This window comes from Rhinolophus sinicus, chromosome 2 (genome assembly GCF_057876585.1).
Source record: "Rhinolophus sinicus isolate RSI-liver-muscle chromosome 2, RSI-T2T, whole genome shotgun sequence".
In the NCBI taxonomy this organism is placed as follows: Eukaryota; Metazoa; Chordata; class Mammalia; order Chiroptera; family Rhinolophidae; genus Rhinolophus; species Rhinolophus sinicus.
In genome coordinates, this window is record NC_142502.1 from 114,118,221 (window position 1) to 114,135,493 (window position 17,273).

Consider the following 17,273-nt stretch of genomic DNA (forward strand, 5'->3'; position numbering starts at 1 on the left):
ATTTGAAAAAAGTATAAAAAAAATTCATATGACTATTAGGGAAATTTGAACACTGACTAGATATTTAATGCTATCCAGGAATTAGAAGTTTTTAAATATGATAGTTGCACTGGTTATGCTTAATAAAATCTTTATATTTTAAAAATACATACTGAAATATTTTAAAATAAAATGATATCATGTCTGAGATGTGATTCAAAATAGCCCAGTGGAGGAGGGAAAGTGGGTCTGGTGTAGATAAAACCTGACTGGCAATGAATTAGTGAAGCTGAGTGATGGGGATATGGGAATTCATACTATTCTCTCTACTTTTCTGTATGTTTGAAATTTTTCAAAACAGTACTTTTAAAAAAAAAAAAAGCTCAGATTTTCTCTGCCCTCTGTAATTTACTCAACAGTTCATAACTTTGGTCACTGACTGGAAATTGCACAGTGGCCTTTGTCAAAAGCACAATGTTTTTGACCTCCTGTCATCTACCCTCTCTAGAATTTTAATATTAATAGTTTCTAAGCCTGTGCGGCTGCTGAAGGTGAGGTCGGGGAGGGGCAGCTCATGACTCTTCATGTGCTTATTACCAGTAGTGAGAAAGAAACCTAACATTGCTTTGTCCTAAATCTGCCATTTTCCAAGGGTGAGGACCTTTTCCATGGGTTGTCAGATTTGGGAAATAAAAATACAGATGCCAGCTTAAATTTGAATTGCAATTAACTATTTTTTCGGTATACATATGTGCCCTGCAATATTTCATGAGGAGTCATGCAATATTTGGGGCATACTTCTACTAACAAAGTATCTGTTGTCTGATTCAAATTTAACGGGGCATCTTGTATTTAACCAGGCAACTCTTCCTTTCTTCTGATCTTTCTGGATTTGGGGGGTCTTCACATAGCCCCTCATGATTGTGTGAACTTTCCTCATCTTCCAGCCAATGTCTTTCAAAGCAAACCTTTCCACTCTGTCCCCACAGGCAGCAATCTTTCTCTGGGTTTCTCCAACTCCTAAGGTGGCCTGTTTGGTCTGTGCTTCCATTTCCCAGAGGCAGAGGTTTGAACTGCGTCTGTCATATTATAAGTGTGGGGACTTCAACATGACACCCAGCACTTTTGTAAGTGTTACACAATGACCTTGTAGTTGAGTAAATTATCACCCTCATTTTACCGACGAGGATGTAGAGGCTCAGAATAACTTGTCTAAGTCACCCGCTTGGTAGGTGGACCCAAATCTGGATCTTTCTGCATGAAAACGCAAGTCTTTTTCCTGGCCTCGTGCATGGAGCCCCAGGTAGGGTTCTAACCCGTTCCCCAAACCTCCTCCTTTCCGCAGTGCTCACTTGGAATCTCCCAATCTCCGAATTGAATCTCATCACTGAGGAATTCATCACCTGCAGAGGAGTTCCCGAGAGAGCTGTTATCCGGTTATTGGTTATTCACAGTGGCAGTTTCCCCCACCCCCTCGGGAGGAAGTGTAAGGGCCCATTCAGGATTCTCAGGGTTTACTCCACGCTTCCTAGTAGCCAACACTTCCGCAGAGGTTTTCTCCTTTAATTTTCAGAGGAGCCCTGTGAGGGTCAGGTTTTTATTTCCATTTTCCTGATGAGGAAATTGATCACAGAGGCCAACAACTTGGTCCACCCAAAGGGCAACACGAAGGCAGTGTTGCTCTCAACTCTCTCCCTGCCCACTACCCTGGTTGTCTCCTGCACTCCCACAAACGTGGAAACTCTTTGGGGGCGGAGGGGCTCCTCGTTCTCCTCAGCCCTATGCTAGGCACAGAGGAGGCATGTGATAAACACATGTTCACCACTGTTACCAGGCTCCCTCTGGCCAGGGAACAGAATGTGCCACATTGAGGGGACACTTGAGGGGTCTCTGGTAGCATGAGTCCCAGCACATGAAAAGGGGCTGCTTTGTTCACCTCAGTGCCCAGCTCAGGGCCTAGCAGTTGGCGTTTCACATTTGTTGAATGAATGAATGAATGAATCAAGATCTGGGCTGCAGGGGAATAAAGAAAGTGGTGGAGATGCTGCCTTGGGGTCAGAAAGTCCATCTGAAGTGACTGTGGCACTAAAGGTGAGGTGGGACAAGAGAGTGGACCCATCTCATCTGGCTCTTCACCTGGATTAAGATGCTCTCATCGAAGATCTTTGCAGGAACCTCATGGAAATTCTGGAAGAAGATCTGAAGGAGAGGATGGGGGTGAGAGTGGATGACATTTCTTCCACCACTTCACGCAGTGACTCAGCATGTCTGAAGGTTCAGAACAGTTGGTGTCTGTCCATTTCCACAGCGTTAAGTATATATCACCCTCATGCTCCTCCTCCAGAAGCAGAGGTCTGCCAGGCTCCTGGAGGGTCTTCTGCCCAGAAAAAGGGCAAGGGTAGTGGGTCCTCAGAGAACCTGTCATGAGCAGCTCCAGGCCCAGCTAGCTGCCTGGGATGGAGATTGGAGCCTTCCCGTCCTTCTAGAATGCCCTCTCAGTCCACCACTCCACTCCCACTCCTGCTGAAGCCAGACTTCCCTTTCCCAGTGCAAACCTGACCCTGTCACTCTCCTGCTTCAGTCCCTCCATCGCTCCCAAGTGCCATCTATGACGGGCCTCAGTGCATTTTGTAGGCTCCCCTCTGGCCACACCCATGTCTACAGGTCTATCAAGAATTCCTGCCAGTTATCCCTGCTGTATTCCCAGTGCCAGACACAGTGCTGTGCCCTCCGCAGGCGCTCAGTACAAGTTTGTGGAACAATTGAAAACACTTTAGTTAAGGGGCAAGCTGGGGGGCTGCCTGCAGGAGACGCCCAGCCCAACTGGCCCACTTGGCTGAAGGGCCTCATTCAGCCCTGAAGGGCATGTGTACCCACCTCATTGAAGAAAGGGTTGTTCCCCATCTTGATCCTTGTGTAGTACTGCTGGCCTGCGATGACGACTTTCACCACCGGCTTGAGGTTGTTGCCCATGAGCTGGCGGGCTTCAAACACCCTCACTCGGACCTACGGGGAAAAAACTCGACCCCGACCCCCGACGTGAGGGCTAGGCTCCCCATTCCCGCAGGGACTCCTCTCTAAAACAACCAAATGTGATGAGAGACATCTCCTGCAGGTAGAAGGGGAGCCTGGGGAGAGGCTGGCAGGAGTTGGATCCACCTGCTGGAGACACGCCTGGGGACGGCCTTGGCTCCTGTTTCCTTCTGGGATGTCACCTCCACTGCCTGCCTTTTTCATCTTCAGTGGACTTAGTGATTTCTCCATTTGTTGGTTTTTATTTTTCTCCATTTGTTGGTTTTTATTATTTTATTTTTGTGATCTTTTTAAGGAATTGAAAATTGTTTAAGTTTCACGCAGTTGAACATATGATCTGATTTGTGATTCCTTCGGCTGTTTTTGTGTGCTTTACTGAGCCTCAGTAAAGGGACTATAACATCTGAGGGACAACGACATCTCAGTAATGGGACTATGACTCAATAAAGGGACTATGACATAGAATTAGAAGGTGGGTGGGAGAAGAGCAACTTGGAGCTACTGACGTGCAGGCTGGCGGAGCCTGGGAGAGAAGCCTGGCAGCGGTGAGCAGGGCAGTCAGGGGGCTGCCGTCTGCCTGTGAGTAGTAAATAGCACACGGCATTCCCAGCCCACGCCGGGAGTCCCGCCACGCTCCATGAGGCCTCCTGTGGCTCCATCAAGTCCAGGGGCCCTTCCGGGACTGACACTCATGCAGTTATCTGACCATCAGAGGCAGGGTGGCCACACCAGGTTAACAGCCCGCGTGTCAGCATTTTGGCCTAACCACTAGGATACAGGAAGGGGAGTGACATGGGTTTGCTGACCTTCTGTCGCACGCGGTAAACTACCTGGTGAAGGGGGTTGGGGCCACAAGGGAGAAGGAAACTATTCCAAAGGCAGCATGTGCAAAGGCCTGGGGGCTAGAGAGATGCTTGAGAATAGCGCAGGGTGGGGACGAGCAGGGGCTGGGGACAGGATGGCTTGGAGGGGCAGGCTTGGGGTATCAAGGGACTGGGAAGCTATTGTAAGGGACTTGGGTTTTGTCCTGAGGACACTGGGGTGTCCTCATTTTTAAGCAGCTGCATGGCATGACGAGAATCACATCTTTGAAAGACCACTTTGAAGAATGGACAAGAGAGAGCTGGAGGCCAGGAGTTCGGGAGGTGATAATGGTGGCTCGGGCCCAGGAGTGGAAGTGCGATGGAGAAGTGGGTGCTGGCAGGTAACACTAAGAGTTGGCCTTGGCCAGCAACTGAATGCAGAAGTAGGATGAGGAAGAGGGGCAGGCAAGGATGACCCCCAGGCTCCTGAACAAGTGGCAGGCCGGGCAGGCAAAACCATGGCAGAAATGTTATGTCACCAGCTAGAGGACGGAGGGACATTGGGAGTTCCAGAATTCACAGTGGATCCCATGGACCTTCCCACGGATCCCTCAAACTTCCCTCAGCCTCTCCCACACAGCTGACCTCACCTCACATGTGGCTAGCCCTTTGTTGTCAACTGCCCTGAGGACCCCGAAGGGCAGGCCAGGCCTTCTGCTCGGCCCCCCGGCGGCTGCCAGGGCCCGCTGGGGCCCAGCCCCCATGCTTCCTACTACCCCATGGGACTGTCGCTAGCTTCAGCCACATGCACAGGTTTCCCAGAGCGGTCCCCAGAGGAGCAGGGATGGGATGAGTCTCTGAGGACCCGGAGCTCCCACCCTCTGTGACACACAACCTGCTGGAGAGGCGGGGGAAACCTGGGAACCGTGAGGGTGTCAGACCAACCACGTCAGCTTTCAACCTGAAGGTCCTCACCTGAAAGTGCTGAGGCTTTGAGGGCAGCTCCTTGGGCACAGCAGAGCCAGGAGCCACCAGTTTCTGCCTGGCTGCTTCTCGCACAGCTGTGTCCAGGTTTTCATCCCCTGGGGGAACACAGTGCAGGGTGAGTGCACAGAGGGCTCAGGACATTTGGAGGCGTTTTCCCCATTTTATCATTCCTTCCCCACTGACCAGCTGAGAACACAGCCAAGACCCGATAGGGACACGTGTTCTCCCCAGAACATTCCATGGGCCTTCTCTCACCCTTAGTAACCCCAGGTCCCAGTCTCTACACATAGGGCTCTTTGGAACGGCCATCCTTACCTCCCTCTGCAGCCCATTGGAGGCGGAGTCTTATGTCTAGCGATGACAAATGGACATATTGGGGTGACAGATGGCCTCAGCTAAGTGTCTGGAGAACTGGCCCCTAGACCCTAACTTGGTCACAATCCTTCTATAGGCCTCAAACAATGGGTCTTTTTTTTTTTTTTTTAATTTTTTAAAATTTATTTTAAGTGTGTTTTTCCAGGACCCATCAGCTCCAGGTCAAGTAGTTGTTTCAATCTAGTTGTGGAGGGCACAGCTCACAGTGGCCCATGTGGGGAATCGAACCGGCAACCTTGTTGTTAAGAGCACTGCGCTCTAACCAACTGAGCTAAGCGGCTGCCCCCAAGGGATGGGTCTTGAAGGCCCCAAAGAGCCCATCCAGCTATGCTTGGGGAGAAGCGGGGAGGGGGGGGAGGTAAGCTCAATGGAAGGACATACCTGTCTTCTCAATATCCTGGCAGGTCATATGGGCCACCTGTAGGGTGACAGTGCACTGCAAGGCAAAGACAAGGGAGCTGTAATCCAGACTGTGTGATCTGTGGCCAAGTCACAGTGGCGGTGCCCACCCCAGGCAGGTGCGTTTTCACCCAGTCCTCCAGGGTAGAGAGGCTGGTCACAGGGCAGGACCACAGCGTGGGAGCCTGTGCAGTCTAGGGTACAGGGAGGTGAGAAAGCAGTGGGTTATAGCAGAGAGGATTTGGAGATTAGAGGAGCCACGTGGCAGTGGTGATGATAAAAGAGGAGGCAGCAGGGTGGGGAGGAGAGGGAGAGGTGCCTTTGGACCAGTCTAGAATTGTTGATACTAATAGCTCTTCTCCTAGCCCAACATCTCATGATCTCATATGGAAACTCCTACAAACCCCTCTTCACTGACTTCCTGTCCCCAAGTGCTCTTACTGCCCATCCATCCTCCAGATTATAACCAGGATTGTCCCCTAAATACTCCCCAAGGGCCCTGAACAATCAAAGTAAAGTCACAACTCACCAGCATAGATGCCAAGGTTCTTCACCTCTGGTCCCTGGCTGCCCACCTCCCTTCACTCACCCCTCTGCCCCCTGTGAGATCAGTGCAGGCGGCCAGCACTTCTCCCTCCAGCCTTCACACGTGACCTTATACCCTTGTAAAGATGGGCTTCCTTTCCTGGCCATTGGGCAAACTCACACCCTTCCTTAAGACGTGTCTGGGAAACCGAACAGACAAATGGACAGTGGCCAGACCATATATGAAAATGGCACTCTGACCCACAATCTGCAGCATTTAGCCCAGGGAACCAACCAATTATCTACAGTAAGAAGACTAGAAAGCCAGCCTGCTGTAAGCCAGACATAGGAAGTCAGACCACCGGCTCTACCAACAATCCCAGAAGCCATACAATACTGATCAGCCCCAAATGGCCAGGACTTGATTAATATGTAACTGACAGCTTCCCTAACTTTTGTCCTCACTTGCAGTTTAGGACAAACCAGAGAAAACCAAATCGCTCCCCCTAACCAATCACATAGCAAGCCCAGCTTCTGTTAGCCCTCTCCCAATCCCCTGTGCCAGCAGCCACCAATCAAGCCTGGAGCCTTCCCTTTTTTCCATTATAATCTTTTTCTCTCCTTTGCCTATCTTTGAGTTTCTGCCAAAAACAAGTAACGGTGGTTGCCTCCCTCACTAAAGAAAGCTCTGAATACAAAGTCTCTGCTTGTTCTCATCTGGTTGGTCTTCGTTTGTTTCCACACGTCTTCAGCACCTCTTCTGTAAAGCCTTTCCATGACCTCCCCAGTGGGATCATTCATTCATTCCCTCTTGACCTCAGTGACCTAGCTCTCCTCACCCTGGCACATGTGAGCTGGTGCACTGGTCACTGTGAGTGGTGTCTTCTCCAACAGACCGTGGGTTTCATTCCATATTGTATCCCAGGCCTCGCACAGTCACTGACTCATTGGACGATCAACTAAATAATCTAAATGGGTGGGTGGGTGGTGGGAGGGGGGAGTTGGGGAGATGATGGCAATGTGATGGGACCCACCAGGGCTGGAAGTGCTCTCGGGGTGGGGGAACTGGGCCTCTGCTGGAGTGGAGTAGCCCAGCTTCTCTGGTTGTCCCCACACCTCCCGCCATCCCTCCTGGGGCCTGACTCACATCTGTGGGCATCATGGAATGGTTGAGTAGGGTCAGGTCCTTCACAAAAAGGACCTCTCTTGGTTTTTTCACCAAGGGCTTGAGCAGTATTGTGGCCAGGCCAAGGAACCTAGGGAGACGAGGAGCAGGTATAAGAGCCTGAGCCAGAGGAATGGGTGTCCTTCTCCATCCCAGGCAGAACTTTATCTAGAGGTGGTTTTCTCTCCTAGAGGCCTTGTTATCCACAGAGAAGCTGAAGGAGGGACACAGTGACGAGGACCATCCACCAGAGAGTGCAGGGCTCCTGGGTCTCTGGGAATTGACTTTTGGGCTCCCTGGACAGTGGGCACCCCAGTTACTGGCTCTGGCCTGCCCAGTCCCTTCCCGGGAGCTCTGCTCCCACAGCCTCTTGAATGGACACTGTGGCAAGTAATAGCTGATTGGACCAGGGGGTGGACACCTGACCAAACTTGGGCCAATCAGATTCTCTCGTTCCAGAGAAGGGCCATAGCTTCCATCTCAGTGGATGTCAGTCTCTGCTGAATGGAGCCTTGATGGGAAGCAGGGTCAGGCAGAAAGGGGTGGAGATTTGAGATTCCCTTGGCTTCAGAACTGCTGCTCCTGGGTTCCCAGGTTCCCAGTTGTAGCTGATCTGCACTCCTAGCCTTGCTACCCTTCCACAAATCCCACCGCCCACCCCCCTTTTTCTGCAGTAGCTGGCTGGAGTAGGTTCTGGTCCCTGTCTCTGAGTTATGGATGAGAGACAGGAGATGCAGCATTTGTTGGAGCTTTGGTCGGAGAGTCAGGCTCCTCGTGTGTCTCTCTGTCTCACCTTTCTTCCTTTATTGAACCCGAGTCCCAAAGGACGACTTGCATGGAAGAGTCACTCTGTAGGGGCCAGTTCCAGAGGTGCCATGTTAAGGTCTGTGGGAGGCACGGAGAGGTCAGCACCCCTCCTCTACCTTCCCCTTCCCGTCCTCTAGGAAACAAGGAAAGATGCAGACAATGGACTGGCACTGCTTCTCTCTCAACCTGATGAACCTCCCTCAAGTCTAATTTCCTCAAAGGATGGCATTTGCTACCTTTCACCAAGGTGCTGGGCATCTTACCCGGCCCCCATGGCTTAAACATCAAAATCGTATGCATATTAAGAGGTTTGGGGACCAAGGGTCAGGGAGATACGGATGGCTTGAAGGTGAGAGGGGATCCTGCACAGGGAAACTTGTCTCTGCTTCAGGTTTTTGGGGACACCAGAGTGGCCCGGTTGAACAAGATGGGCCACACCAAGGAGAGGAGCCTGGGCAGCACTGAACAGAGGCTGCCAGCCCTCAGGCCTCATCAGCTCAGAGGCTACTCCCCAACCTCGGGAAAGGCTTGTGAGGCCCCCTGTCCTCTCCCTAGAATTCTGAGCACAGCCTGACCCACCCTCACTATTGTGGTGTCACTGCCTCTTCTGGGCTTGCCCTGATACGTCTTACCTCGTTCCAGGTAGGGTTATTTCCTTCCACTTCACGAGTTTTCCTCTTGACATCTGCAAGGACACCAAGGGGCTGGCATTGGTGGCAAGAAATATGTCAAAGTCCAGGTTCGAGTAGGGTAAAGGGAGGTGGAATGCTCCAAGAAAAAATTCAAAGTCCACATGGCAGCTGTGCTATGACACCAATTCTTTCTTCCTCTGGGAGTTTCAAAATTTCTCACTTTTTATAAGCGTAACATCAACCCACGTGACAGATAATGTTATGTGTTCATTTTCTTTTGGGGTACATAGTTCCCAGCTGTCTTGCAGCCAGGTGGGGCTGTGTGACTCGTTCTGGCCCAAGAGGCAGAGGAATGACATTCACCACTGCCAGGCCTGGTTCCTAAATTCTGCCAGGAGATTCTCCACTCTCCTCCCTACTCCCCACACCCACCCTCATGATCTGCTGGCAGGATGGTGCAAGGGGGTAGGGGATGGACGACTCTGCAGCCATGAGCAGCAAGTGGTTGGTCTCTAAACCACTCAGGAGAGTTGCCTGACTACACCATCCACACAGGGCTTGGTGTGAGCAAATATGTTTATTGTGTTCAAGATTTATTCCCAGGGAAAAGCCCAGTATACCCGTAGACATCCTAAAATATCTCTAACGGGTTGAGAGCTCTTCATCCACTAAAATGCCTGTCCTCCAAACATCTTTAACAAATGTCTATAGCCCTGCAGAGAACCTCTAAATCACTAAATTACTTGGAGAGTGCCTGTTAGGTACTGGGAAGGGTGCAGGGTAGTGGTTGATATATGGAGAAAGAAGGGCTGGGAAGGACAGGTGAAACAGGAATAAAAAATATCAAACAAGTATTCAGTTATAAGAATTTATAGGTAAATCTGTGGGTCAATCCAGGATTCTGGGTTTGGGGCATCTTTGTGAGAGATATTTCTAGGAGGAGAAAAATGGTACCCATCTGTCAAGTTCAGGAAGCACATTTGCACAGACCAGAAAAATAATGGAAGTAATTTCATTCTTTTTTTCTCTCTTTTTTTTTTTTTTTTAAGATTTTACTGGGGACGGGGAACAGGACTTTATTGGGGAACAGTGTGTACTTCCAGGAATTATTCCAAGTCAAGTTGTTGTCCTTTCAATCTTAGTTGTGGAGGGCGCAGCTCAGCTCCAGGTCCAGTTGCTGTTGTTAGTTTCAAGGGGCGCAGCCCACCATCCCTTGGTGGGAGTCGAGGAATCAAATTGGCAACCTTATGGTTGAGAGCCCACTGGCATATGTGGGAATCCTCCCGGCAGCTTTCGGCGTTAGGAGCATGGAGCTGCAACCACCTGAGCCACCGGGCTGGCCCCGGAATTTCATTCTTGACTCATGTTTCTTACAGAAATTACTGTGTCCTTTTCTCTTGGCCCCGATTTTCTCCCTCCCCACTCTTTCACTCTTCCTGGAAACCTTACCTGCCTTGTAGCTACCTCTTCAGCCTCTCCACCAGCAGACAGTTCATTTCCCCCCCTCCTTCCCCTTTTGCTCCCAGCTCTTTGTTGCGAAGACAAACTTAATCACTTGCATTCTCTTTCACACCCTTTCACCTCCTCCCTCCCCAACTTTCTTGGGCTTTTTTCCTTATCTATAAAACCTGGGGACAATTGGGATGGCTGGCTAGCTCAGTTGATTAGAGCGTGGTGCTTATAACACCAAGGTTGCCCCGCATGGGCCACTGTGAGCTGCACCCTCCTTAAAAAACATAAAAAAATGGAGACAACAAAACTTGTCTCATTTGCATTATATTGTTGAAAAATGTAAATTTTTGGTGGTTATAAAAGTAATTAATAGGCTTTAGCAATTACTAGAAGTTGTACAAAGAGCTGTACGAGGTGTGCTCACAAAATATGGTGAATTTTTAAATAAAAAAAATTACTACAGTAAAATACATTGCCATTAATCCCCCTCAAAATACTCCCCCTCACTTCGAACACACTTATCCCATCATTCTTGCCACTTCCTGAAGCACCCCTTTCTGAAGCACTTCTGGAAGTCCTCTTTCGTGAGTGTCTTTACTTCATACGCCATCATGACAATGCATTGTGTCACACATGGCTTCTGGTATGGCAATTTCTGTCAAATCAAAACATTACAGCAGGGCCAGCGTGGTGACTCAGGTGTTTGGAGCACCATGATCCCTAGGTCACTGGTTTGATTCCCACATGGGCCTGTGAGCTGTGCCCTCTACAGCTAAGATTGTAAACAACAGCTCTCCCTGGAGCTGGGCTGCCATGAGCAGCCAGAGGTTGGCATGAGCTGCCGTGGCTACCGTGTGCTGCTGTGAGTGGCCAGCAGCCAGCGTGAGTGGCCAGCAGCCGGCAAGAGCTGCCGTGAGCTGCTGTAAGCGGCCACCGATGACTGGCGACCGACTACCTCAGCCGGGGGCAGCACAAGGCTCATAACACCAGCACGGGCCAGGGAACTGTGTCCTGCACAACTAGGCTGAAAAACAATGGCTTGAACTGGAGGGTGGAGGGAGGCAAAAGAAGGAGGGAAAAAAATTCTGGTGTGTCGTCATCCACCTTATTCACTGGGTCTGGCACCATGTGACCTCTGGCTCTTCCCCAAAGTCGAATGACCATGAAAGGTAAACGTTTTGAATCAATTCAGGGTGTCAATGCAGCCACAACAGTGCAACTAAAGAAAAGACACTCGCAAAAGAGGACTTCCAGAACTGCCTCAGAGAGTGGCAAGAACGATGGGATAAGTGTGTTCGAGCTGAGGGGGAATATTTTGAGGAGGATTAATGGCAATGTGTCTTTTACTGTAATAAATTTTTAAATTTAAACATTCACCGCATTTTTTGATCACACCTCGTGTATCAGCTTTTTAAATCTTCACATTGCTCCTATAAAGCAGGTACTTTTGGGGCCAGCCCGGTGGCTCAGGCGGTTGGAGCTCCATGCTCCTAACTCTGAAGGCTGCCGGTTCGATTCCCACATCGGCCAGTTCAATTCCTCAAGTCCCGCAAGGGATGGTGGGCAGCGCCCCCTGCAACTAAGATTGAACATGACACCTTGAGCTGAGCTGCTGCTGAGCTCCCAGATGGCTCAGTTGGTTGGAGTGCATCCTCTCAACCACAAGGTTGCCGGTTCGACTCCTGCGAGGGATGGTGGGCTGCGCCCTCTGCAACTAGAAATGGCAACTGGACCTGGAGCTGAGCTGCGCCCTCCACAACTAAGACTGAAAGGACAACAACTGACTTGGAAAAAGTCCTGGAAGTACACATCGTTCCCCAATAAAGTCCTGTTCCCCTTCCCCAATAAAATCTTTAAAAAAAAAAAAAGCAGGTACTTTTTTTCTTTAAACCTGAATTTGTGCCACAGCCCTAGCCATGCCCTGGAATAAGTGGGAGGGAGGCAGAGCTGTCATAAAAGAAAGAACAGCAGAAAAGGTGATCAGTTCTGAAGAACTGGAGGGTGCTACCTCAGCTTTCTGTCACAAAGGGCGTCTTTCACATAGGAGGGCACCAATAAGCCTATTTTCACTGAATGTGTGTTGCCTCTTGGGGTGCCTCTCTCCCATCCAGAACCCCAGTGCTCACCTCTGAAGTAGACGGTTACACAGGGTCTGGGTGGGGGGGTTAGGGGTGGGTTGATCTTGGCCGACTCCATCACAAGTCGAAGCATGGCGTCCACCTTCTTTCCTCGTTCCTCCTATAGGAAGCTCCCTTCTTGGAGGGCCTTGGTCCAAGGCTTCTCCCAGGGCTCACAGGGCAGTGGAGCCCTGAGTCTGTTGCTTAGCAATAATGGTGATGTCACAAAGATGGGTGGTTCCTGGTTCTGGGGAGGATCTAGGGGAATGAGAGGAGGAAGAAGTCGGAGTATGAAGCCCAGGGCTAGAGGTGACTAAGGCCCTAGAAACAAAACAACACAGCTGTTTTTCATTTCCTCTTTCTTTTCTTTTACTCTTGCAGTTGTTCTGATTTCAAGATCAGACAGAAGGGTAATGTTTTCTCTTTGTACAAGCAAGTTATCTGGAGGGAATTTTTGCCTAAGTCACACAGTTCAGATGAGAACATACAAGAAACAGGTGATTTGAGCAAAGGAATAGGAAAGTCAAAGACAGTTTCAGTGGTGTTTTGAGAGAAGTCTTGCCTGATGTGTAAGCAAACATTTAGGGAAAATCTCTTCTGAAGGAAACCTAAGTTCAGATATGAGTCTCTTTTTAAACAAAGGAAATTAGCTTTTAAAAAAAGATTGTATTAAAAATATAGCTAACATGCAATATTATTAGTTTCAGGTGTACACAAGTTATTCAACATTTATATACCTAAAGAAGTGACCACCCTCAAGTCCAGCAACCATCTGACACGATACCATGCTATCACAATATTGTTGACTATATTCCCTATGCTATATGTTCATCACATCTCATGACTTGTTTCATACCTGGAAATTTGGACCACTTATTCCTTTTCACCTTCCCTCCCCCCTTTTTAATTTTTCCATTACAGTTGACATTGAATATTATATTAGTTTCAGCTGTATAGCATAGTGGTTAGACACTTACATAATTTAAGAAGTGATCCCCCTGACTAGTCTAGTACCCACTTGGAACTACACATAGTTATTACCATATTATTGACTATATTCCCTATGTTTTACTTTACATCCAAATGACTATTTTGCAACTACAAATTTGTACTTCTTAATCCCTTCACCTTTTTTCAACCACCCCCAGACCCCCTCCTGTCTGGTAACCATCAGTTTGTTCTCAGTATCAATGAGCTTGTTTCTGTTTTATTTGTTTGTTTATTTTGTTCTTTAGATTCCACATATAAGTGAAATCACATTACATTGGTTTTTCTCTGTCTGACATACTTAACTCAGCACAGTACCCTCCAAGTCCATCCACGCTTCCGCAATGGCAAGAACCCATTCCCTTCCCCGGCCGAGCCATATTCCATTACACAGAGGGGGCCAAAAAAAAAAAGTATACACATTTTAAGAGAGGAAAAATCTATTAAAATTGTAATACTCAATATATACCAATAACAAAAGATGAATACAAGTCACGTTTGACTCTGCAATTACAAGAGGTGCTCAAAGTGGTTACCATCAGTGTCCAGACACTTCTGATTACTGCAAACTACTGCTTGAGCAACATTGACCAAAGTGTCCACTTGTGTACATTTTTTGGCACCCCTGATATATGTGTACCACCTCCCCTTTACCCATTCTTTTATTGATTCAGGCTGCCTCCACCTTTAAACCTTGTAAACAATGCTGTAATGGACATATGGAGGATGCACGCATCCCCTAGAAATAGCGTTTTGGGTTTCTTTGGATAAATACCCAGAAGTGGGATACTGGGTCCTTCTTTGTCTCTTGTTATAGACTTGTTTTAAAGTCTAGTTTCTCTGGTATAAGTATTGCTACCCACTTGTTGTTTTTTAATTTCCATTTTCACGAAATATCTTTTTCCATCCCTTTACTTTCAGTCTGTGTGTGCCTTTTGATCTAAAGTGAGTCTCTTGTAGGCAGCATATATATGGGTCTTGTTTTCTTATCTATTCAGCTGCCCTATCTTTTGATTGGAGCATTTAATTCGTTTACATTGAAAGTAATTATTGATAGATATGTAGTTATTGCCATTTTATTATTTATATTTTTATCTTTTTGTTGTTGTTGTTCTTAAAGACATCCCTCTAACATTCCTTGTAATACTGGTTTGGTGGTGATGAACTCCTTAGCTTTTTCTTGTCTTGGGAAACCCTTTATCTGTCTTTTTATTCTAAATGAATAATCGTGGTTGTAGGTCCTTATTTTTCATCACTTTGAATATTTCATGCCACTCCCTTCTGGCCTGCAAAGTTTCTGCTGAGAAATCAGCTGACAGTCCAATGGGAGCTCCCTTGAAGATAACTAAGTGCTTTTCTCTTGCTGCTTTTGGAATTCTCTCTTTGTCCTTAACATTTGCCATTTTAATTATGATGTGTTTTGGTGTGGGCCTCTTTCAGTTCATCTTGTTTGGGACTCTCTGCACTTCCTGAGCTTGTATGTCTATTTCCTTTGCCAAGTTAGGGAAATTTGCTGTCATTATTTCTTCAAATAGGTTTTCAATTCCTTGCTCTCTCACTTCTTCTGGTACCCCTATGATGCGAATGTCAGTATGCTTGATGTTGTCCCAGAGACCCCTTAAATTCTCCTCTTTTTGTTTTTTGGATTCTTTTGCTTTTTGTTCTGATTGGGTGTTTTCTGCTACCTTATCTTCTATATCACTGATTCGACCCTCTGCTTCATCTAATCTATTGTGATTCCTTCTAATGTATTCTTCATTTCAGTTATTGTATTTTTTATTTCTGACTGGTTCATTTTTGTTTTCTATCTCCATTTTTATGTTTCCGATCTCTTTGTTGAAGTTATCCCTGAGATCATTGAGCATCCTTATAAGCAGTATTTTGAACTCTGTCTGGTAGATTGCTTGCCTTCATTTTGTTCAGTTCTTTTTCTGAAGCTTTGTTCAATTCTTCCATTTGGGATAAGTTTCTTTGTCTCCCCATTTTGGCTGCCTCCCTGTGTTTGTTTCTCTGTATTAGGTAGGGCTGCTGTCTTCCAGTATTAGTAGAATGGCTTTATATAGTAGGGTGCTGTGGGGCTCAGCGATGCAGTCTCCCTGGTCTCCTGGGCCAGGTGCTCCAGGTGTGTCCCTTGTGTGGGTTGTGTGTGCCCTCTTGTTGTAATTGAGTCTTGGCTGCTTTTTGCTTGTCAGTAGGAGGGATTGAGCCTGGGGCTGATTGGCTGTGAGGACTGGTTGTGCCTACAGTGGAGGCTCTGTGGTGCAGGGACTGACCCTACAGGATAGAATTCACTTTAGCAGTGCTCTGGTACCCGCCCAGTGACCCTTTTGGTGTGTCCTTTGGGTGATTCTCAGGCTGGGTCTGATGCTGGCTCAAAGTGAGTGGATCTGACAGCAAGTCAGTCTATGTACGGGCCCTTTAAGAGAAACGCCTGGGACTCCAGCTGCCCTCCACTCCACTTGGCCACCATCCCCACTGGATTTCACAGCCAGAGGTTGTAAGTACTTCTCTCCCTGGCACTGAGCATGCCAGCCAGGAGGCCTTCTGGGAGGGGACCCACCGCAGGCCAAATTCTGCTGCATACTGTGCCCTGCCCCGGGGCCACCTGGCATGAGCCACAAAGCAATCCTCAGATGGCTGCCACTCACTCTGGGCTCGGAAGTGCCTCAAGAGACCAAGCCGTGAACCAATGCCAACTATCACTAGTGCTGAGCTCAGCCAGAGGTACAGGACATGCCAAAGCCAGATGCTGCATGTTTGGGTTTTGTGAACCTTTGAGAGATTTTAGGAAAGTCTGCAGCATGAACCAAGACACGCCGTTTATATGGAAAAGCCACTGAAAGCAGCTTGGATGGGCCTGGAAGTTGGGTGGGGGGTCTCAGGGAATCAGGGCCAATGAACAGTGTTAGCCAGGTTGATGGAGACTGAGATATGGTGGCCACCTGCATCTGCTTGCAGGGAGGCGGAGGGCTCAACAAAGAAACAATGGCTTCTACCAGCTCCTCTGGCGAGAGGAGAAAGCTGCACCTCCAGTCCTTGCCCTGAAGCCAGACAACTCCGTTCCTCCCATATGTCCCTGGCACCTTTCGATCTTCTGCCCCAGTGCTGGAGCTCAAAATGAGTGGGTCTGACAGCAAGTCAGTCTATGCATGGGCTCTTTAAGATAAACGCCTGGGGCTCCAGCTGCCCTCCGCTCCACTTGGCCACCATCACCACTGGATTTCACAGCCAGAGATTGTAGGTACTTCTCTCCCCGGCATTGGAACCCTAGGCTGGGGAGTTTGGTGTAGTGCTGGGACCCCTCACTACTCCGGGACAGGGGCCCTCTGCAGCCGAGCTATCCCTCCCAATTTTTAATGGTCACACGTGGGTGTGGGACCAGCCAATTCCACATCTCTGCTCCTTCTACTAGTCTCAAGGTGGCTTCTTCTATATGTCCTTAGTTGTGGGGCTTTGGTTTAGCTAGACTTCAGGCGATACTCAATAATGGTTGTTCTGCAGGTTAGTTGTAATTTTGATATGGTTGTGAGAGGAGGTAAGCACAGTGTTTGCCTACTCTGCGATCTTGAACGGATCTCCCAGAAACTAGCTTTTTAATTAATGAGCTCCTATATTGGCTAGTGCCATTGGAATTTTGCTGTGGCATCCTAACTGCTCTCAAGGACTCTGGGCATGAGGACGGAGCTGAGTTATTGACTCTTGCCACCCACATGAAGGCTTTTCCTGCTTTAGGGTTGAACATTGTATAAGTTACATCTTATCCAATGATTAATGTGAAAATTAATGAATATTTTAAAAAATGTATATTAGTTGATGAAACCGTTTGAGTGTTTGCAGATCTGTACATGTGTTTATTCTGCCCTTGCCCTTGACTGACAACCTGGTTGGATGTGTCAATCAGGATGGGCTCTGTTATGCTGAGGTAACAAACAAAAAATCTCAGTGGCTTGAAACAATAAACATTTTCCCCCCTTTTCTCTGCCTCCCCCCCTCCAGTTCAAGCCCTTGTTTC

The 17,273-nt window shown here is 48.3% G+C and overlaps 1 protein-coding gene across 1 annotated transcript in view; it reads right to left on the bottom strand.

The window, feature by feature from the left end:
• Window positions 1-12,368, bottom strand: part of FER1L5 (fer-1 like family member 5) — a 54,373-nt gene extending 42,005 nt beyond the window's left edge. The window contains exons 1-9 of the mRNA XM_019725908.3: window positions 12,284-12,368; window positions 8,706-8,758; window positions 8,060-8,151; window positions 7,249-7,357; window positions 5,559-5,613; window positions 4,791-4,897; window positions 2,857-2,985; window positions 2,116-2,178; window positions 1,332-1,382 (exon numbers count right to left, since the gene is read on the bottom strand). Of these exons, the coding sequence (XP_019581467.3) occupies window positions 1,332-1,382; window positions 2,116-2,178; window positions 2,857-2,985; window positions 4,791-4,897; window positions 5,559-5,613; window positions 7,249-7,357; window positions 8,060-8,151; window positions 8,706-8,758; window positions 12,284-12,368 (744 nt within the window). The remainder of the gene's footprint in view (window positions 1-1,331; window positions 1,383-2,115; window positions 2,179-2,856; window positions 2,986-4,790; window positions 4,898-5,558; window positions 5,614-7,248; window positions 7,358-8,059; window positions 8,152-8,705; window positions 8,759-12,283) is intronic.
• Window positions 12,369-17,273: the final 4,905 nt, after the last annotated feature.